At 38.6% G+C, this 22539-nt stretch overlaps 1 protein-coding gene, 1 pseudogene and 1 gene segment (V, D, J or C); all 3 read right to left on the bottom strand.

The window, feature by feature from the left end:
- Window positions 1–7778: 7778 nt before the first annotated feature.
- On the bottom strand, window positions 7779–10950 carry LOC122444201. The gene is made up of 3 exons (XM_043472974.1): window positions 10867–10950; window positions 10081–10677; window positions 7779–7798 (listed from the first exon to the last, which is right to left on the bottom strand). Exons 1-3 carry the CDS (start codon window positions 10916–10918, stop codon window positions 7779–7781), a joined length of 669 nt encoding a protein of 222 aa, XP_043328909.1. The 5' UTR covers window positions 10919–10950.
- Window positions 10951–12410: 1460 nt separating this feature from the next.
- Window positions 12411–13824, bottom strand: LOC122444202 (annotated as a pseudogene).
- Window positions 13825–18403: 4579 nt separating this feature from the next.
- LOC122443262 lies at window positions 18404–19220 on the bottom strand. The segment is given in 2 exon segments: window positions 18404–18860; window positions 19058–19220. Coding segments are annotated over 2 exon segments (339 nt in total).
- Window positions 19221–22539: the final 3319 nt, after the last annotated feature.

Genomic DNA, 22539 nt, shown 5'->3' on the forward strand with positions numbered 1-22539 from the left:
ATATTGATAAATTTTTATCAAAACACAGAACTTACTCTGATTCACCAGTTTTTACAGGCACTTTTTTGATGCATAACTCTATGAAATTTTATCACATGTGTGGGTTCTTGTAACTGTCACAGAAATCACAATACAGAACTGTCCCATCACTCTAAAAAATGTCCCTTTGCACACATTCTCTCCCCTGCAATCCCTGATCACCCCTGGCAACTACTGCTCTCCTTTTCATTTCTATATTTTTCCTTTTAAGAATGTCATGTAAGTAGAATCATACCTTATGTATGGAATCATTATGGATCATAATCATACTATCTAATAAGTGTTATACATCAAATAGCCTTCTGAGATAGACCTTTTTCCACTCAGCATAACACTCTTGAGATCAATCTAGCTTATTGCAGTAGTCTGTTCCTTTTAATCACTACAGACTTTTCCCAACTAAGGATGGTTTGAGTTACGCTTATTGACTTTATGGTGGTGAGAAAGCCATATGCATTCAATTGAGAGCATACTTTTCCTGGGCTAGCACTATGCAGTATGATATTCTCAGGTGATGCTGGGAGTGAGCTGAGCTTCTAGTCAGCCCCAGAATCAGGAGCATAAACAACCTTTCTGTTCCCATACAACCTTTCTGTTTTTTACTCTCAGCTCAGCAGTCAATAAATTACATAAGGTTTTTCTATACTTTACTATAAAATAAACTTTGTGTTAGATGATTTTTCCTAACTGTAAGATAATGTAACTGTTGAGCATGTTTAAGCTAAGCTAGGCTAAACTAAGATGTTCGGAGGGTTAGATGTAGTAAATGCTTTCTTCTCCTTAATACAGTATTTTCTACTTACAGTGGTTTATTAAAACGTTAACTCCATCATAAGTTGAGGAAGATCTATAAATAATATGTCTATTTATTCATCAGTTTACCCAATGAAGATGTTTGGGCAGTTTCCAGTTTGGGGCCATCACAAAGAGAGCTACCATGAATATTCATCTACAGATTTTTGTATGAACATAAGTTTTTTATTTCTCAAGCATTAATACCACAAGTGTGATTGCTGAGTTGTAAAGAAAGTGGATAAAGTTTATGTGAAACTGATGTACCGTCTTCTAGAATGACTGTACCATTCACCCACCAGCAACACATGAGTGATCCAGTTTCTCTGCATTGTTGCCAGAACTTGGTATTATCAGTACTTTTAGTTTTAGCCTTTATGACAGATGTGGAGTGCTGTCTCATCGGGTCTCTAGTTTACTTTCCCTAATGGCTACTGATGTTGAACATTTGTTCATGTACTTATTTATATGCTTTTATCCCTACTACATATCCTCATTGGTAAAGTGCCTGTGTTAGTCTTTGTTCATTTTTCAACTGGATTGTTTGTTTTCTTCCTGTTGAGTTTAGGAGTCCATTATATTCTGAACACCACTCTTCAGTGGAAATATAATCTGCAAACATTTCCTGCCATTCAGTGGTTTGTCTTTTTCATTCTTTTAATAATAACTTTCACAGAGCAACCGGTTTTAATTTTAATGAAATCTAAGTGTTTTTATGGGTTGTGTTTTTGGTGTCATGTCAAAAATCTTTTTGCCTAACACTACGTTATAAAGATTTTCTCTTCTGGTTTCTTCTAAAATATTTGTAGTCTTACATTTGAATGTATGATCCACTTTGAGACTGAATTCAAAGTTTTGTATAAGGTGTGAGATTTAGGCCAAGTTCCAATTATTTGTGTATATATATCCAATTGTCCCAGTATCATTTGTTGATAAAACTGTCCTCTGTTCAATTGTCTTTGCACCTTTGTCAACAAATCAATTTTCCCCACTTGTGTGAGTTGACTTCTATACTCTTACTCGGTGACATAAACTTGCCAATGATTTTTAATTATCCTTTTAGCATCTGTATTATGGTTTACTTTTTCATTCCTTATATTCATAATTCATGTTTTTCTCTTTTTCCCTTGATACTTCTACCTCGAAACAGATCAATTTTATTAATCAGCTTTCTCCCTGTGTGAGTCTGCTTCTACAGTGTTACCCAGAGGCATAAATTTATTAACAATATTGTTTTATTACCATTTTCACACTGCAGAATCTGCATATGATTTTCTCATGTGTTTAATTCATGTTTTCTTTTATTATATCGATAATTCCCTTGATAATTCTAGCTAGGAATAGATCAATGTTATTTATCATTTTAAGAAAATTAACTATATTTAATGGTCATTTCTATTGTTTGTTTTAGAGTTCACCAATCTGAATTTTTAAGTTTATCCTTCTTTTAGATTATATTGGGTTTTATTTGTTCTTTTTCTCTTCTTTTGTTGAAAGGTTTTAATAGTCATTGTAATTGCTTCTTAAACATACATATGAATTGTTTTAAATTTAGTGCCTAAGTTCCAAATGTTTGGGAATTTCTAGAGACATTTTTTCTAATTGATTTTCTATATCCATTCCATTTTGGTGAAAGAATAAATTCTGTATAATTTCAGTTTTCTTATATTAAGACTTCTGATGCACAAGCATATATATGTGTGTATTTCATCTGCACTTCGGGGTGTGTCTGGGGCCTCGGCTGCAGATCTGGGCACAGGCTGCAGGTGCCTGGGGAGCACCACGCACTTGCTGCACAGAAGTATGCGGCTGAGTCTCCAGGCTGGGAAGTTGCAATGTGCAATGTGAGCTGTTTGGCACTCTCATTGAGGGAAACTATGAGTCTTCCCTCTTCCATTTCATTCACAACTGAACGTATGGCTATCAAGAATGCAGGCCCTTTACCAGGGTATTGCCGGTACCACAGGAAGTAGTCAAATGCACTCTTCTCATAACTACAGTTCAGAATGGAAATCTCTCCTTCCTGAACTGTCAGAGATTGAGGGATCTGTTTCACCCTCTCTTGGTCACTCTTTTCCTTCTATTGTCCACTCACCCTTGCTTAAAAAGACAAAAAGTCATTAGGTTCACAAACTGGTATTTCTTTCTTAAAGTTTCTATCTGATGAATTTGTCCGTACTCCAATTTTCTCACTCCCCCAAATTAATGAGATATCCTAGGGTTTCTCCATCATAACTCACAGTTTACTTGAAGACACAGAATTAAGAATGATGTGTTCAGCATCTTGTCCATTGTTCCTGGCACGAAAGTTCAATGACAGCTCAGGTTCTTCTCCTGGTCTCCTCAGCCAGCTAGAACTCTGACTTAAGGTTCACATCAGCTTTAATTCTTTCAAGAGGCCCCACCTTCTCACAAGTACTTTCAACTAAAGCTATTTTTTTTTTCAAAGCAAACACTTCTCGATTTTCTCTCAGACTTGCTCAAAATTACTTTCAATGGAAAGCAGAAATCCCCTCCTTACACATGGAATATGCTTAGTTTGGAATTTCTCTCCCCTATTCCTCATCTTCTTTTTCTTCACATTTCCAAGAAGATTAAAAATCATGTATCAGGACAACTTGATATCTTAACAGGGATTACATTATTTTGCAATGGAGAAGAGAGGGATTCCCATGAAATCACAAGATGAGCATTTCTCTTTTTTTAATTATAAGTACAAATTAAAGTCTATTGAAGATATCAGTTCATGTTAGTCACTCAGTCATGTACGACTCTTTGCGAACCCACGGATTGCAGCACATCAGGCCTCCCTGTCTGTTACCAACTTCCAGAGTTCACTCAAACTCATGTCCATTGAGTCGGTGATGCCATCCAACCATCTCATCCTCTGTCGTCCCCTTCTTCTCCTGCCTTCAATCTTTCCTGGCATCAGTCTTTTCTATTGAGTCAGTTCTTCGCATCAGGTGGCAGAAGTTTGGAGTTTCAGCTTCAACATCAGTTCTTCCAATGAATATTCAGGACTGATTTCCTTTAGAATGGGCTGATTGGATCTCATTGCAGTCCAAGGGACTCTCAAGAGTCTTCTCCAACACCACAGTTCAAAAGCATCAATTCTTCAGCACTCAGCTTTCTTTACAGTCCAACTCTCACATCCATACATGACTACTGGAAAATCCATAGCCTTTACCAGATGGACCTTTGTTGGCATAGCAATGTCTCTGCCTTTTAAAATGCTGTCTAGGTTGGTCATAACTTTTCTTCCAAGGAGCAAGCATCTTTTAATTTCATGGCTGCAGTCACCATCTGCAGTGATTTTGGAGCCCCCCAAAATAAAGTCTGCCACTGTTTCCACTGTTTCCCCATCTATTTTATAAAGTTAAAATAAATAAGGAGCATATGTTTTTGAAGCCCAGCATTTTGTCTCTGTATTTGATGTCATCTCAAATTCAAAGAAAACATCGTTACAGTCCAACAGGAGAAATAATAAAAGTTCTCATTCCTCAGTCGAATCCCATCTACCCCATCATTCTAAGGGGAACTTTTATTGTTTGTTAGACTTCTGATATATTTTTTTCATTTATTCATTCATTAATGCATCTCAATCTATATTTAATGAGTGCTGCTAAGTGACTACTTAATATTCAATACTTGGATCTCAAGAAGGAAAGAGATAGTTCCCATTTTCACTCAACTGAGGCCCAATACTCAAGTACAATCAGATAAAAGCTACTAAGGAGAAATGTGTATCTCTAAGATATGACAAATAAAAAAGTAATAAACTCTGCTTCTCAACTCAACCAGATAACAGTTTTAATGGAGACGATACTTGAACTGGAACTTACACCACTACTACATTTCCCATAAAGATGGAGGACATGAACCCTAGGCACAAATTAACTAAGTGTGGTATACATTTATGTTAAAGAAGCTAAATCTGGCCATATCCTTGAGGACAACATGTATCATTGAGAGAAGTGTTGATTTTCAAAGCCATATTTTCAAACTATTAGACTATAATATACATAGATACTACCTAGGTAGATGGATGGATAGATAGAAACATACCATACATTCAAGCATGATTGATAGATGTAAACAGAACCATAATAGGAGATAAAACTTTAGTAGATTTTTAAGGGATCCTTTCTGGCTACTTGAAGAATATGTGTATGTGGGACAAGCATTACAGTAATCTCTGAAGCAGCATTGCCCCTTTTGTAGCCATAGAAAGAAGTTATGCTGAAAAAATGTGTATGGCTTCTTAAAAATTCATGTTCACCACCTATGAACATCAATCGGAGCACTGAAATATGTAACCAAGTCTTCATCTTGAAGCATTGATTTCTTGAGATAGAAGGGGATTTTACCTTGTTGAAATATTCACCCTCAGACTGAGTCAGTGTAAGGAGCTGTCTTTCTTCCCATAATGTCGACAGCAAATCAAGAAGAGCCCTTTATACTGAAGAGACCATGTCTTTAAATAGATTTTAAATCAGAAAATTGTCTTATATATTCTGCCCACACTTAATAGTGCTGTCTTTTTATTTTTTTGTTTGCACACTGATGACATGAGTTTAGCTTGTTTTTGTTTTTGCATTATTTATTGTATCTATTATTGAGACAGTAACTGTACAGAAATATTTAAGACCCCAACAGAATGAAACAATAAGCAAGTGAACTAGAACTATTCTAAAAAGACCCTTTGTAATCATACATCATGATCATTAGGATTTATTCCAGGTATGCAAGGATGATTCAGTATCCTCAGATCAATCAATATGATATACCACAACAGAATGAAAGATAAAAACCACATTACTTCAATAGATGCAGAAAAAGCATTTGACAAAATTCAATATCTGCTCATGATAAAAGCTCTCAATAAACTTGATATGGGGAAAAAGTACCTCAAAATAATGAAGGTTATTTATGACAAACCAACAGCTAACATCACAATCAGTTGTTTTAAAAAATGAAAGCTTTTTCTCTAAGACCTTAAACAAAACAAGTCTGCAAATCTCACCACTTCTATTTAACATAGTACTGGAAGTCCTAGCCATAGCAATCAGATATGAAAAGGAAAGAGAAGGCATCCAAATTTGAAGAAAGAAACTGCCACTATTTGCAAATGACATGATGTTATGTATAGAAAATTGTAAAGTACCATCAAAAAGCTATTAGGATAAATAAATGAAAGTAAAGCTCAGTAAAGTTGCAGGGTACAAAATTAATATATAGAAATCTTTTGCCTTTCTATACACTAATAATGAATTATAAGAGAAAGAATTTAAGAAAACATCCAATTTACAATTGAATCTAAGAGAATAAAATAATTAGCAATAATTTCAACAAAGGAGTTGAAAGACCTGTATTTTGAGAACTATAAGAATTGATGAAAATTATTTAAGACAACACAAATAAATAGAAAGATATATCATGTTCATAGACTGGAAGAGTTAATTTTGCTAAAATACCCATACACCCAAAACAATCTACAGATTCAACGCAATCCTCATCAAATTACCTATGGCATTTTTCACAGAACTAGAAAAAAATAATCCTAAAATTTGTATGGAACCACAGAAGACCTCAACAGCTGAAGCAATTTTGAGAAAAAAGAGCAAAGTTGAAAATACTACACTCTCTGATATGAAAATATGCTCCACAGTGGTAGTAATCCAAAATTGTATGGTACTGGCACACAAACAGACATAGATAAATGGGACAAAATAGAATCAAAATAAACCCATGCACCTATGATCAATCAATCTATGACAAAAGAGGCAAGAATATACAGTGAGGGGAAAGACAGATTCTTCAATAAGTAGGTTTTGAGCAAACCGAACAGCTACATGTAAAAGAATGAAACTAGAAATTTTTCTCACAGCATGAATAAAAATAACTCAAAATGTTTTAAAGACTAAAATGTAAGAGCTGAAATCATAAAACTCCTAAAAGAAAATATAGACAGTATGTTCTGTGACATTCATCTTTATATTTTTTTTCTAATCAAACTAAACTCTTGCACAGAGAAGAAAACCATTAACACAAAGAAAAGGAAATCTGAAAAGGAAATGATATTTGCAAACAACATGTCAACAAGGATTTAATATCCAAAATATATAAAGAACTTATACATTTAATATCAAAAACATGATCTTATTTTAAATTAGGCAGAGGACCTGTATAGGCATTTTACCAAAAAAGACATACAGATGGCCAACAGGCACATGAAAAGATGCTCGATATCTTCAGTCATCAGTAAAATGCAAATGAGAACAACAAATGAGCATGTCACCTTACTAGGGCTGTCATCAAAAAGGCAAGAAATAACAGGAGTTAGTGAGGATGTGGAGGACAGGGAATCTTTGGGCACTGTTGGTAGTAATATAAATTGGTGCAGCCTCTGTGGAAAACAGTATGGAGATTCTCCCCGCTCTGCCCTCCCCAGATTAAAAATGGAATGGTGTCTGCAACCTGAAGTCTTATCCTTCCTCAATTGCTTAGAAAGGAGGTAGCACCTTTGAGGGGAAAGAGATAGCGAATAGGATCCTATCTGGTTTTAGTGGTTGTGGTGGGAAAGATAACAGCAAATTGACACAATTTTTTTTAAAAAATGAAAAATAGAATTACTACATGATACAGAATTTCCACTCCTGGGTATATATCCAAAGAAAACAAAAGAGCTAGTTCAAAAATATATAGGCACCCCAATGTTCAGAGAAACATTATTTACAATAGTCAAGATATTGAAGACATCTCAGTGTTCATTCATATCATAGATGAATAGATAAAGAAGATCTAGATGATAGATAGATCAATATAGATATAAACAGTGAAATGTTACCATAAAAAAAGTAAAATCTTAATTTGGGACAACATGGATAGACCCAGAGGGTATTATACTTATTGAAATAAGTCAGAATGACACAAATAAACTGTATGTTTTAATACATGTATGTGGAATCTGAAAAACAAATATAACAAAACAGAAACAGACTCACAGACATAATGAAACAACTAGTGGTCACTGGATGGGAGAGGAGTGAGTGTAGGAGTGAAATAGGTGAAAGGAATTCAGAGGTGCACACTCTCAGTTACAAAACAAATAAATCATAAGTTTGTAATGTACACCAAAGGAAATATGATCAATATTTTATAATAATTTTGTATGGTATGTAATTTATCAAAAATATCAAATGACTATGCTGTACATCTGAAATTAATATAGTATTGTAAGTCAACTATGTTTCAATTTTAAAAGTTTTAATTAGATAAAAATGTGGCAAAGTAGACTTTGGGTGTAGGATTAGTTGAAGGATCTTGATACTGAAAGGGTATTGCCGGGATTCTTGGCCTCCAGAGGAGAAGAATTCAATCTGGGGTCAGAGACGAGGCTTGATCGCTCAGAGCTTTTGTGTAATAAAGTTTTATTAAACTATAAAGGAGACAGAGAAAGCTTCTGACATAGGCATCAGAAGGGGCAGAAAGAGTACCCCCTTGCTAGTGTTAGCCATGGAGTTATACACTCTCTAATTAGTTATTACAGTGAATCAAAAGAATGTCTGGAGGCTGTAAAGACCTCACTAGACCTACTCCCATAATTTACATTTTAAGATAATAGGATTAGCCAGAAGGTTTTTTCCAGAGACTGTTCTCAAGCTGGATACATTATTGTTATACAATCCTAAGGAATGTAGAGGGAAAAAAAGTTTGTCCTTTCTTCCTCCTTGAGAATTCCAGACATCTCTCTCCTTGCGGACCCCTGGATTTCTTATCAAGCTGCCTAGGAATTGACTCTCTCAATATGAATTATTCTGGATTATCTGGGTAGGTCCTATACATAACCATGCATCCTTTGCTCACACACACACACACACACACACACACACACACACACAAGACTATCAGATATTTTTCTATAAAGATGAGTTTAGCTGGGATCAGCAAAGGATTGCAGTTTGGGGTCTGCAACCACGGCAAGCTTCATGCAAGTCCCCACAGGACAAGAGAAGAACAATCTTATAGAGAAGAAAAGGAAGTTGGGAGTGCTACTGTAAACAGACGCTTACATTTGTTTACATTGGGATGTCCCTGGTGGTCCAGTGCTTAAGAACCTGCCTTCCAACGCAGGGGATGTGGTTCAATCCCTGGTAGGGACCTAAGATCCCACACGCCACCAGGCAACTAAGCCCATGTGCCATAACTGGAGAGTCCATGTGCTGCAACTACGGAGCCCACACACTTTAGAGACAGTGCTCCACAACAAGAGAAGCCCCTGCACACACACACACACACACACACACACACTCACACACAAACACACACACACACACACACGTGCACACACACACACACATGCACACACACACAAACACACACACTCACACAAACACACATGCGCACACACACACACGCACGCGCACACACACACACACACACAAAGTAAACAGAGTCCATGGCTTTTCACTGGCCCAGTGTTTGCCTTGAAAAGAGGTGGCATCTCTCTTCTGCCCTTTAATCCTGTTATCTTCACAGGGTATGAGAGCTCCCCCTGTCTCCCAACTCTATTTAAATGAGTTTCTGTTTCTTTACCAATTTCCTACACCTTAGAAGCAGAAGAGTATTTGACTCCAGAAGAGAAAGGAGCTGAGGTGGTAAAAGAGGTTGCAGTGATTCAAGGAAGGGCTATGACCCAAGGATTCCAAGTGACCTCCAGAAGCTAGAAAAATGCAAGGAAATGGATTTTTCCTTAAAGCCTCTAGAGGAAACCTACCAGCCAGCCAAGCAAAATTGATTTCATACTTCTTCAACCCAGAACTATAAGAGAATTCATTTGTTTTAACTTATCAAGTTCATATTAAACATTGAGCAAACATTTTTTGCTTGCTTTCCACAGTAGTAGGATGGCATGTTAATATTTTCAGTTGTCTGTTGGAACACTTCATGGTGAGGCAGACTTGAACATTCTGGAGAAGGCGACTAAGCTGGATAATATCTTTATTGGAGTGATTTCATTTAATTCCTTTCACTTTTTAACATTTTTGAGTTCAGCATGCATGCTCTGTCACTCAGTCATGTCCAACTCTTTGAGACCCCATGGACTGTTAGACTGCCAGGCTCCTCTGTCCATGAGATTTCCCAGTATTTCCCAAGAATACTGGAATGAGTTACCATTTCCTCCTCCAGAGGATCTGCCCCACCCAGGGATTGAACCCATGTCTCCTGCATCTCCTGCATTGGTAAGCAGATTCTTTACCACTGAGCCACCTGGGAAGCTGTGGTTAAATATTGATTTTAATTCTGTCCTCATATCAACTACTCTGCTAGTTCCCAGTTCGAAGTTTCTAGTGAAGAAGTAGACACAGACTGAGAAGGGGAGATTGAGACCGAAGTCCGTAACCTGTAGGGCCAAATGGTGTCTGTGGTTAAAACTGTCCTGATGCAGGTGAGTAACATGAAGCACTGCAAACGCCCTGTGGGGCCTCACGGTGTGACTGTTTCTGGAGGAGGGGCTGAGCCCCGGGAGGGTTCCTGTAGAGGCTGCAGGTGCCTGGGGAGCACCGTGCTGCGCAGCACAGAAGTAGGTGCCCGAGTCTGTGGTCCTCGAAGAGGAAATGTGCAGTGAGCTGCGGCGTTCTGCAGGGACTGTCGTGGCATTTAATCTTCCTTCCTGCTTTGTCCCTGAAGGAATGTAAAACAGGCGGATGAGGTGGCCCCCGGGGTTCTGAAGATACCACTGCACATTGTCTAGGGAGGTGGAGAAATTACACCGCAGAGTAGAGCTGGCTCCCTCCTGGAGACTCAGGGCTGGGGGACTCTGCGCCACATCCATCCCTCTCACACCTGATGAAAAGGAGAGAAACAGTCACAGGTGAGGGTCACAGAGCACCGGCAAAACCTGTAAAGTACACCCCCAACCCCATAAATGATAAGGATAGAAAGTCTGCAGGACTTGTCAGCTCCTCTTCCTCCTTCAACAAAAGAGAAGCTGCTCATTCCTTCAGATTCCCCTGTGGGGCAGCCCCAACTCACAGCAAACCTGGGCAAACAAAAGCCCCAGTACAGTGTCCACTAGCCTTTTCATGACGCTTTGCCTTGTTGCTGGAAAACATTCACAAGATACACAGCAAACCCTGGGTGGTGAGTGTCATGACTTGTCTGGATGTTTCAGCTCCTGCAACCAATCAGCTCAACCAACAAACCCTGCTCAGCTGACACTCTGTGACAGGCAGCCCCACCCTCTGGTCTCAACTGAAGAGGTTAAAGAGGGGTGAGAGTGGAGGGAAAAGGTGACATTCAATGTTTTATACATAATTTTGAACTTGTGAAATGGAAGTTCCTATTTTCTCCTGATATATATTAACAAATAAATCTTAGGTAATAAAAGTGGGAAAAAATCAGAAAAAGCTGGCATCTATACTTCAAAATTTTCCATCTTACCTTTTGTTTATGACTCCCTGTTTGATCCAGGGGACTTTCCTGAGAGCTATGGATAAAGATAACAACATAGATAAAGATAATAACAATCAATGTAAATATAGATATTTTTCATTATGGTCATAAATGTCTAGTTCTTGAATCAGGGAATATGGCAGAGCTATTAACTGAAAGGAATATTCATCGAAAATCATGCTTCTTATATGCCGATAATGATTTAGCTTTTCTTCCACAAAATTATTCTCCTCTATTATTACTAACCCCCATTTGAAAGAGTTTTCCAGGGGATGGAGCGGTAAAGAATATACTTGCCAATTCAGGGGACAAAAGAGATGGGGATTCGATCTCTGGGTCGGGAAGATCCCCTGGAGAAGGAAACGGCAACCAGCTCCAGTATTCTTGCTTGGAAAATCCCATGGCCAGGGGAGCATGGTGGGCTATAGTCCATGGGATGGCAAAGAGTAAGACCCGACTGAGCGACTGAGCACATGAAAACTCACAATGAGTTTCGGAGGTAGGAGGTAGATGGGCCCCTGGGCTAGACAGCTGGTATTTGTCAAGCAGAGTAAAATTCAAGCTTTGTTTTCCCTACACACTCCAAATACTGAGGGAAGAACCAATTCTACCTTGTTGGAACTGTTCCTTTGACTTGCTTTTCACTGCTTTTGTTATTATAATCATACATAATGGGCTGCCTCAGAGAATCAGCTCCTCGGCCAGACTGCTAAAAGGCTTTTGTTCATGACTTATCCATTTGTGGATGGTAGGAAAGAAGAAATTAATACATCCCCTGCCTGAGGCTTGCCATTCTAGCAGATGTTTACAAGATTAATTTTGCCTTTTTAATTTGTTTCCTCACTTTCCCCCACCCTGTTCTGTGAAAGAACCTGCCATCCAGACCCAGACAAGATGATTATTTTGAGACATTAGTCTGCCATCTTCTTGGTCAGCCAGCTTTCTGAATAAACTCCTTGCCCCCACTCCTCTTCTCTCAGATTCATTAACCTGTCATGCTAATTAGCCTCAGTAACCAAGACAATTAACGGCAGGAGCTGAGCTCTGCTATAGTAAACAAGTGACCACTTCTGAGGTCAAGAGGTCAAGGAAAACTGTGCAGGCACAGAAAGACTCCTTGGAGCTCAAAAAGGAGGTGGCACCACCTCAAAACAGATGATGCCAAGCATCCCACAAAGCTCTGCGCTGGAATCCATCTTGGCACATGCATCTTTCAGGAGTGTCCTAAAACAGGTCTGCTGTGGGGAAAGGAGAGAGATATCTGGCCAAAGATAAACACAGACCCAGAAGAACTGCCCCCTATGGATGACTTAACCACCTCTTCACTGCACTCCTCATCTTCCTCCTCATTAGGGAGGATGCCCTTGTGTCTCCTGCATTGGCAGGCAGATTCTTTACCACTGCACCACCTGGGAAGCCTATTAATGGAGACTGATGAATAAAGGAGAACATTTTTTGCTTCACACTATATTGTGTTTGGAAAGGTCGCCCGTATACATCCTTAAGTGCCAACAGTAATTAGCTCAACCAGTCCCAAACACTTTAGTCAAAGAGTTGAAATCCTTTAAGGAAAGAAGCTTCTTAGGATACTAGCAAAATAGTCTGGAGATAATGCAGTTAGAAATAAGGCATTGTCCTGGGTTTTTTGTTTGCTTGAGAGATGAGATTAATATTGTAAAGCAAATTCTCTGACTTGTGTTGTATCAACTCACATGGCCAACCTCAAGCTATTATATCTCAGCCCATCACTATTCCAAATGACCCAGCAGTAAGTAGCTTTCTCCAGCTTGTTGAAAATTCTATGGCCTCATTTTCCCTAGAATTCTGATTCTAGAGGACAAAAATGCCAAATTTCAGAAAACAGGAGTCTTTCCTTTGCAAAATGATAAACAAAAAAGAATAGAAAAGACAAGAAAAAATGAAGAAAAGAAGAATCTAAGATGCCCATGGGAACCAAACACTTCCAGGGTTCTGTATTGTCTGTGCTGTTTGCCTTCACAGAACATGCCAACCTCCTAATACAACAAAGACTGAGCTACAGGGTCCAGGAGGTTTGTGTTCAGCTCCTCCTGCAGCCCCAGGCACTGTGTCACTCAGAGCACAGAAGGACTTGGCCGAGTCTTTCCAATGAGCTGGTGTTTTCCTCAGGTGGAAGGACTTCTCACTCTTCCTAAATTCAGCCTCAAAACCTTTGATGCCTGAAACAAGATTGTCTCCAGACACGTACTTCAGGAGAAGCTGGAGTCCTTGGTCCGGGTACTGCATGTACCAGAGGAGGTATGGTGAAACAGAAGATGAGTAGTTGCACTTCAGCTCCAGATGGGCTCCTTCAGAGACAGTGATGTGGTCATCAGGCTGGGTCACAACTGGGCTCCAGCTCCTGCTGAAACATCAGTGCTGAATCAGTGAACTCAGCTAAAACAAAAAGTCTCTATTCAACATGGAGCAATATTCCATGTGTGGACAAAGGAGTAAAATGGAGTAATACTCACTCAGAAACAGGAGCATCTCAAGCATCAAGGTGAACACCAAGGTCATAGTGGAGCAGTGAAGAGGCAGTGAGCTCCTTTCTAACAGGTTCCCCACAAATAAGTTTGAAGACTGGCTGACTCTGAAGTTAAGAATGACAAAGGGTATATAATTCTTCAGATGGAGATTGTAGGGAGGTTGTTAGGAAGAGAAGCTGTCTTAACAAAATGCCTATCTCTGGTGTCTGAGATGCTTTACATCTCACTGTGTAAAAAATGGTCAGAATATCTCTTTAAACCATAGGGTTTTTGTGAGATTCTTCTGACCTTTTACCGAAAAGCAATTTCCAGTGTAGGCAGCAGTGCCCTCCAGAGGCCAAATAGAGAACTACGGAGAAGTTCACTGTTTCCGTTAACATGCCCCACCTTTTAACTGCCCTTCTGTGGTTGAATTTCAAAGCATTATGATTATGTACAGAAGAGGATTTACATGTTGTCAGCCTTGAACTATTTGGCTTTTTAAAAAAGCAGAATTGTGAGTTAAAAATTCCCTGTGTTACTGTATAGCACAGGGGACTATATTCAATATCAAATAATGGAAAAGAAAATAAAAAAGAAAGTCTATATATGTATAAATGAGTCACTTTGCTCTACAGAAGAAATTAGCATAACATTGCCAATCAGCTATCCTTCAACTTTTAAGTGTTGGATACAAAATAATTTTTAGAAAGAAACATAAAATCACAATGTTACAATTTTATTAGTTTCCAGATTTAACTATGAGCCAGAAGGAAATAATCCAATATATTTCAACTGCAGAAAGAGAAGAGCCATTAATCCAGAAGCCTTCACTAATAAAGGCGAAATTGAGACATTCTCAGCTGAAGGAAAACTAAGAAAAGTGGTCACCAGAAGACCTATCCTAAAATAATGTCTAAAGGAAGCTCTATAAACAGAAATAAAATTATAAAGGAAGGAGTCTTGAAACAACAAGAAGGAATAAAGAATACAATAAGCAAAAATATGGATAAATACAATAGACTTTTCCTCTTGAATTTCCTCAATTATATTTGGTGGAAATATATTATAGCATATTATATATGTTATATAGCAAAATATATATAATAATATAATTATATATCTGGAAAAATTATAACACTGTCTAATGAGGCTCTAAACACACATGGAGGAAATACTAAAGAAAATTACTTTATGAATAGGGGAGAATAAATAGGTATCAAGGGAGGCAATATTTATACACTTCATTCAAATAGGTAAAATAATATTACCAATAGACTGTGTTATGTAAATGCAATAACTGGAGCAACCATATAAAAATAGCTATACAATAAGACACATCTAAATGCTATAAGGCAGCCATGAAATTAAAAGACACTTACTCCTTGGAAGGAAAGTTATGACCAACCTAAATAGCATATTAAAAAGCAGAGACATTACTTTGCCAACGAAGGTCTGTCTAGTCAAGGCTATAGTTTTTCCAGTAGTCATGTATGGGTGTGAGAGTTGGACTATAAAGAAAGTTGAGCACCGAAGAATTGATGCTTTTGAACTATGGTGTTGGAGAAGGCTCTTGAGAGTTCCTTGGACTGCAAGGAGATCCAACCAGTTCATCCTAAAGGAGATCAGTCCTGGGTGTTCATTGGAAGGACTGATGCTGAAGCTGAAACTCCAATACTTTGGCGACCTCATGTGAAGAGTTGACTCATTGGAAAAGACCCTGATGCTGAGAGGGACTGGGGGCAGGAGGAGAAGGGGAAGACAGAGGATGAGATGGCTGGATGGTATCACCAACTCAATGGACATGAGTTTGAGTAAACTCCGGGAGTTCCGGGAGTTGGTGATGGACAGGGAGGCCTGGCGTGCTGCAATTCATGGGGTCTCAAAGAGTTGGACAGGACTGAGCGACTGAACTGAACTGACTGAAATGCTATAGGAGATTCCCTTGTGACTCAGACCATAAAAGAATCTTCCTACAATGCGGGAGACCCGGGTTCAGTCCCTGGGTCGACACGATGCCCTGGAGAAGAGAATGGCTATGCACTCCAGTATTCTTGTTTAGAGAATTCCATGGTAGGCTACAGTCCATGAGGTCACAAAGAGTCAGACACAACTGAGCAACACACACACACACACACACAAAACACTGCAGATAAATTGAAGTGTAATCCTAGAAAATGTTGAATAATTCACAGGAAGTTAGGAGGAAAAACATACGGGACAAAAAATAAGTGCAAAAAAAAAAAATCAAATAAAATGGAAGTCTGAGCCCTAAAATATCATGACATTAAAAACAAGTGATCTACACACAGAAACTAAGACACAGAAGTTGGTCTGAACACACCAGTGACAAAACAGTTCAGACAAAAAGTGGATTAAGAAACACGACCCAACTGTAACTGTCTGAGAGAATAAGACATAGTCATCTTGAAAGTAAAAGGATGGAAAAAGATGTATTATGCAAACATTGATCAAAGGAAAGTATAATGGCTATATTAATATCAGATAAAGTAGACAGACTCCTGAACAAAGAACATTACGAGAGACAGAGAAATATTATCTACTGATGAAGAGGATAATTTACTGAGAAGACATAGTAATCCTAAATGTATATGTACCAACTAACAGAGCTGAAAAATAAGTGGAACAAAAATTAGAACTAAAAAGAAAAGAGACAAATCTAGAAATACGGTCAAATACTTCACTATTTCCCTCTCAACAATGGGTAGAATAACTTGCCAGAAAATCAGCAGATATATAGAAGAACTCAATAACATCATTAACCACTAGGATTTAATTGTCAACTATACAACACTCCACCCAACTAGAGCAGAATATACTTCTTGTCAAGAGTCCATAGAATACATACTAGGTAAGTGCAAATCTTGGAACCTAAAAAAACTCAACAAATCTAATGTAAAAGAACTAAAATATAAAGAGTATATTCTCCAACCACAATGAAATAATAGTATAAATAAATAACAGAAAGATATAGGAAAATTCCCAAACATTTGGCAACCAAACAACACACTTCTTAATTAATCTATGGGCCATAGAGAATGTCTCAAGGGAAATCATTGAATTTCCCATGAGTTGAATAAAAATGAAAATACAACATACCAAAATTGGGGAGACACAGCCAAAGAAGTATTGACAGTGAAATTTTAGCACTACATGCAAATATTAAAAAAGAATAAAATCTCAGATAGATTATCTAAGCTTCTACCTGAATAACCTAGACAAGGAAAAGATAAATTAATCCAAAACAAGCATAAGAAAATAACAAAGATAAAAGAAGAAATCAGTGAAATTTAAAAGAGATAAACAATAGAGAAAATCAATGAAACAAAGAGTTGGTTCTTTAAGAGGATCAGTAAAACTGACAAAGTTCTAGCAAAACAGACAGGTGGAGGGGCGTGGGAAGAACAGGGACAATGTCAGCAGGCTAATTAGCAGTATGGCATCCTATGTGATTGGCTAAGGATGAACATTTGCCTTTCTCCAGTTGGTCCTGGGCTTCCCTCATAGCTCAGTTGGTAAAGAATCTGCCTGCAATGCAGGAGACCCCGGTTCGATTCCTGGGTAGGGAAGATCCATTGGAGAAGGAATATGCTCCCCAGTACTCTTGGGCTTCCCTTGTGGCTCAGCAGGTAAAGAATCCGCCTGCCATGCGGGAGACCTGGGTTTGATCCCTGGGTTGGAAAAATCCCCTGGAGAATTGAAAGGCTACCCACTCCAGTATTCTGGGCTGGAGAATTCCGTGGACTGTATAGTCCATGGGGTCGCAAGGAGTTGGACTCGACTGAGAGCCTCTCACTAACTAACTAACATTAGCAGTTGGTCCTGAGTTGCATGAACTTCTGAAGTATTATGTTAAGCAAAGTAAACAATGCCAAAATGCCATGTATTGTAAGATTCCACTTGCATGAAATGCATAGAATAAGCAAACCCGTGGTCAGAAAGCAGGTGGGTGGCTTCCAGAGACGTGTGCATGGGGAGCGAAGGGAGTGACTGTGTCATGGATGCATGGTTTCCTTTCGGGGTGATGACAAGGTTTCAGATCTAGATAGAGGCAGTGATTGTGCCACGTTGTGAATATACTAGACGCACACTTATTGTTCATTTGAAAGAGAGAATTGTGTGAAATGTTGCTTAATCTCAACAAAACTACTATTTTTTGACTTTTTATTTTGTATTAAAGAGCTGGTTAACAATGCTGTGTTATTTTCAGGTGTACATCAAAGTGATTCCGTTATCCATACACATGTATCTGCTCATTTTCAAATTCTTTTCCCATTTAGATTATAAAACTATTATTTAAATTCAAGTTGATGAAAATCTAACAATCAAAGAATTCACAATATAATTTTAGATCATTTTAAAAGATTTTTTAAAATTAATTTATTTTAATTGGAGGATAATTACTTTACAATATTGTGATGATTTTTGCCATACATCAACATGAATCAGCCACAGGTATACCTGTGTCCCCACCATCCTGAGCACCCCTCCCACCTCCCCTGCCACCCATCCCTCCAGGTTGTCCCAGAGCGTGGGCTTTGGGTGCCCTGCTTCATGCATGGAACTTGCACTGGTTATCTATTTTACCCGTGGTAATGTACACGTTTCAATGCTACTCTCTCAAATTATCCTACGCTTGCTAATTGCCTCTATCTGGAAGGAAAGTCAATACAGAAAACCCCTTAATGGAAGAAGTTTCCTCAGCACCAAGCCAGGACGTGGTTGGAGCCCCGTCTGCAGTCTGAGTCCTGGGAACAGGCTCCCTCTGCGCACTGGGGCTCACAGCTCAGAGGTCGGTGGTCGAGTCACTGTGCTGAGAAGTCGCAATGTGTGAAGCACTGTGTCCTGATGGTTTATCCAACGAGACTGTAATTCTTCCACGTGTTTGCTCTTTCTGATTCGCCTGAATTGACAGTAGGGATGTGAGCCCTTTCCCGGGATCCTGCCTAAACCACTGCAGGAAGTACAGAGCGCTGTCAGGGTAACTGCAGTTGAGATCCACGCTGTCTCCCTCTCTCACGCCCAGAGCTTCAGGACTCTGACTCACGTCCTGCTTACTGCTCACCCCTGTTCAGAAAGAGAAAACAGAGACAGTCTGGTCAGCGGCTGATTATTCTTGGAAACTAACTTAAGTTTACTTTTTCGCTCTCCACAGGAACTCCCAGAAACCATGCAGGTACAACTCCCTGACTTTCTGTCTTCCCTGGGGAGGAATATCTGGGAGTCGCCCATTCTTTGCCCATTTCCAAATCCCTCTAACTCACAGTTTAGTTGTAACCAAAGGATGAGCAGGCTAAGGGATTTGTCCATTCCTTCTGTCATTTAGACTCACTGGAGAACTGAATTCTTGTGTCTGTAAAATATTCAAGGACTCGCAGGATAAAAGACCTGCTTTGCTGCCTCTTGTGTTCAAAACTTTCTACAGGAAACACAGAGTCAGCCCAGCCAATCAGAGCAAGTCACAGAGGCACAGAGGACCTGCCAGAAGCCCATCTGCGAGGAGTGGGAGCTTGTCATGGAAACACCATCATCTCAGGGCTAAGCCCAGCGTTGCCAGAGAAATGATTGTCTCTTTCCCTCCTCCTAAGGAAAACAATTTTTAACACATCAGATTTGCAGAATGTGGCTAAGTATGCACCTAGAGGGGCTTCTCTGATGGCTCAAACAGTAAAGAATCTGCCTGCAATGCAGGAGACCCAAGTTCAATCCCTGGATGGGGAAGATCCCCTGGAGATAGGAATGACAACCCACTCCAGTATCCTTGCCTGGAAAATTCCATGGACAGAGGAGCCTGGTGGGCTACAGTCCATGGGGTGGCAAAGACTCAGACACTACTGAGTAACTCATACACACAGGTACCTAGAGAGAAATGTAAGCCTAAATGCTTATGTTAGAAAAGAAGAAATCGTAAGTTTTACTGCACAGCTGCAGCTGAACCTCTTCACATTCCTGTAAGAGGCTCCCGCCTCTTGCCACTTCAGCCCTTAAGAATTCTTTTCTTTAATTCACACTTTCTTGAAAATCCCTTTCTATCGTTTCTCAGCCATCAGGTTGTAAAAAGAGTTAAGAATCATTAATATTCACATTTAATGTGTGTGATAAATCAGGAAATAGGAACTTTTACTTCCTATAATGAAGTATAAGCTAAATAAGATTCATAGGTGCTATTCACATATCATTGGCCAGAAATTCCACTTGTCTGAGAATTTTTAAAGAAATAGCCTTATAAATACATTATAAAATTACGTATTGTATGCAGCAAGGATATTTAAATATCCTTCAATACAAATATTCAATATGTTATGATAGATCTGTATTACAATATACTATACTGGTATCAAAATAAGTAGACTTATTTCTGAGTTGCAAAGATTTTTTGGACTTATTCAAACTGGTTATTTACATTTTAAATTAATTCTTGTTGGAGTATAGCTGATTTACAATGTTATGTTACTTTCTGCTGTATAGCAGAAATATTTTTGAACTGTTTGACTCTGGAGTTTTTATTTTTTAATTCTCATTTTATGTTGCCTACAGCATTTATCTCAGAAATCCCTTCATCTTTAGACATGTTTAAGGCTCAGTTTCCTTACTTGAGGATAGATTAATATTACTTTGTGGGTTTTAGATTACAGAAGGAGTATCTAAAGTGCTGAGCAATGGACCTGGCATATGGTAGTGGTTCAATAAATGATAATAAAGACTCTGGTGTTGAAGATGAGAATGACAAAAAGAGCAGGTAGAAACAAGAATCTCATGATAATACTCAGATCTATTCCACTGAAGATATTGGGCAGACTATAAAGCTAAAAACCCAAAAGATCAAAACTGAACAAAACCAGGAGGTATGGATAAGAATACCTCTCCTTGAATCAGGAAGCTTCCACTTCTTCCCTTCTTTGTAAACCCCCCTCTTCTTCTACCCACAAAGGAGGAGTGAGGAGGGCTGATTCTGTCATTCAGGGTCCATTTATGAGTAGGAGCTTGAATAAAACAAGTGAAACTGCTAGTCGCTCATTCATGTCCAACTCTTCGCGACGCCATGGCCAATATCCTGCCGGGTTCCTCTGTCCATGGAATTCTCCAAGCAAGCATACTAGAGTGAGGAGCCAATCCCCTCTCCAGGGATCTTCTTGGCCCAGGGGTTGAGCCCGTGTCTCCTGCACTGCAGGCGGATTCTTTACCATTTGAGCCCCCAGAGAAGCCCAGGAGATCAGTTCTCAGTCTAACTTAAACACAGGGCTCCAGGGTCCACTTATTCTGCTTCTAGCTCCTGCATTTTGAAGTCTTTGCCTACCTGTGATAAATGCATTTCTATAGAGGGCTAATTTAGTGCCCTGGGATGGGCTGCCTCTTCTTTCTATTTCAGTCCAGATGCCTGAAAAGTAAATCAACTCTTGGCCAATTTGAGATGTGTCCTCTCTTTCCACCTCATCCTTATAGGAATTCTGAGCTTGCTATTCTGGATTCAGAAGGAAGTAGGAAACTCTACTTAGGCATGAACCTCAAACTTACCTTTCCTAGAGGTAATCAGAGGACCAGTGATATTAGGTCCTGGAGGAAATTAGGTCCAGGGGTCAGCTAAAAGTCCTTCTTCACTTTCTATTTGTATTAAGCTAATATGTACAACATCTTCAGGAATCTTCCCTGTTGTGAGCAGGGCAGGATTTGGCCATTCTTAGGTCCCTGACAATATCACCATAGGATATTAAATCCCCGCTTCAAATGGAAATATTTTAGCTGAATAATAATGAATATATGACATATCAAAACATGTAAGATGCAGTAAAGGCAGTACAGAAAGTCCCTGACTTATGGTTTTCCAACTTTATAATGGTACAAAAATAATATGGATTCAGTAGAAACTGCACTTCTAATTTTGAATTTTGATCTTTTCATGGGCTAGCATGATGCTGTCTTTTAATGCTGAACATCAGTAGTGAGCTGCAGCTCCCAGTCACTTACTCGACTGCAAAGGTAAACAACCAACACACAATCATTCTGAACCTAGACAACCACTCAGTTTTTCATTTTCAGTACAGTGCCAAATAAATTATATGTGGTAGTCAGCATCAAATTACAAGATAGGCTTTGAATTAGATAATTTTGCCCAACTGTTGGCTAATATAAGCATTCTGAGCATGTTTACGTTAGGCTAGGCTGAGCTATGATGTTCAGAGTTCAGGTGTATTAAATGAACTTTTGACTAAAGATATTATCAGCTTATGATAAGTTTTTTGGTACATAACACCATTTTAAGTCAAGGAATATTTGTAATTAGAGACAAATTTATGAATTTAAATTATATTTGTCAGGAAAGAAGAAATGTTGAGAGTTAATAGGCAAAGTTTCAACTCAAAGAACTAGAAAAAGTAGCAAGTTAAAATAAAAAAAAGTAAAGGTAGCAAATAATAAAACAAGAGCAGAAAAAAAAAACACAGTTTATCAACCGTCATAAAAGAAAAATAAATATATAAAGAACCCTTTATCTGTTAAACTAACTGAATCCATAATTTAAGGAATATCAAGTTTCTCCCATAAGGCTATGCTACATGGCCTCACTATAGTGAACTTTCTGAAAATTGTTTCTAAATCATTAAAAACCCTACACAAATTCTTCTATAGGTAGAAAAGAAGCCACAAATTAAAAGTTACCTGATGAACCATTACAATCTTGATACCAAAATCTGACATTAAATTGGAAAAGAAAAAGTTGAATACTAGTATCATTCAGGAAAATGGGGGG

The sequence above is a fragment of the Cervus canadensis genome, chromosome 6 (genome assembly GCF_019320065.1).
Source record: "Cervus canadensis isolate Bull #8, Minnesota chromosome 6, ASM1932006v1, whole genome shotgun sequence".
In the NCBI taxonomy this organism is placed as follows: Eukaryota; Metazoa; Chordata; class Mammalia; order Artiodactyla; family Cervidae; genus Cervus; species Cervus canadensis.

Bases quoted from the DNA above. Each gene is read 5' to 3' on its own strand.
- LOC122444201 (XM_043472974.1), bottom strand. From the start codon at position 10,918: ATGAAAAGGCTAGTGGACACTGTACTGGGGCTTTTGTTTGCCCAGGTT. The intron at 10,678-10,866 runs GTGAGTTGGGGC...CCTTTTCATCAG, and splicing joins TTTGTTTGCCCAGGTTTGCT to GTGTGAGAGGGATGGATGTG. The intron at 7,799-10,080 runs TGCTTACCAATG...TTTGTTTTTCAG, and splicing joins TGGCTCAGTGGTAAAGAATC to ATTCCACATACATGTATTAA.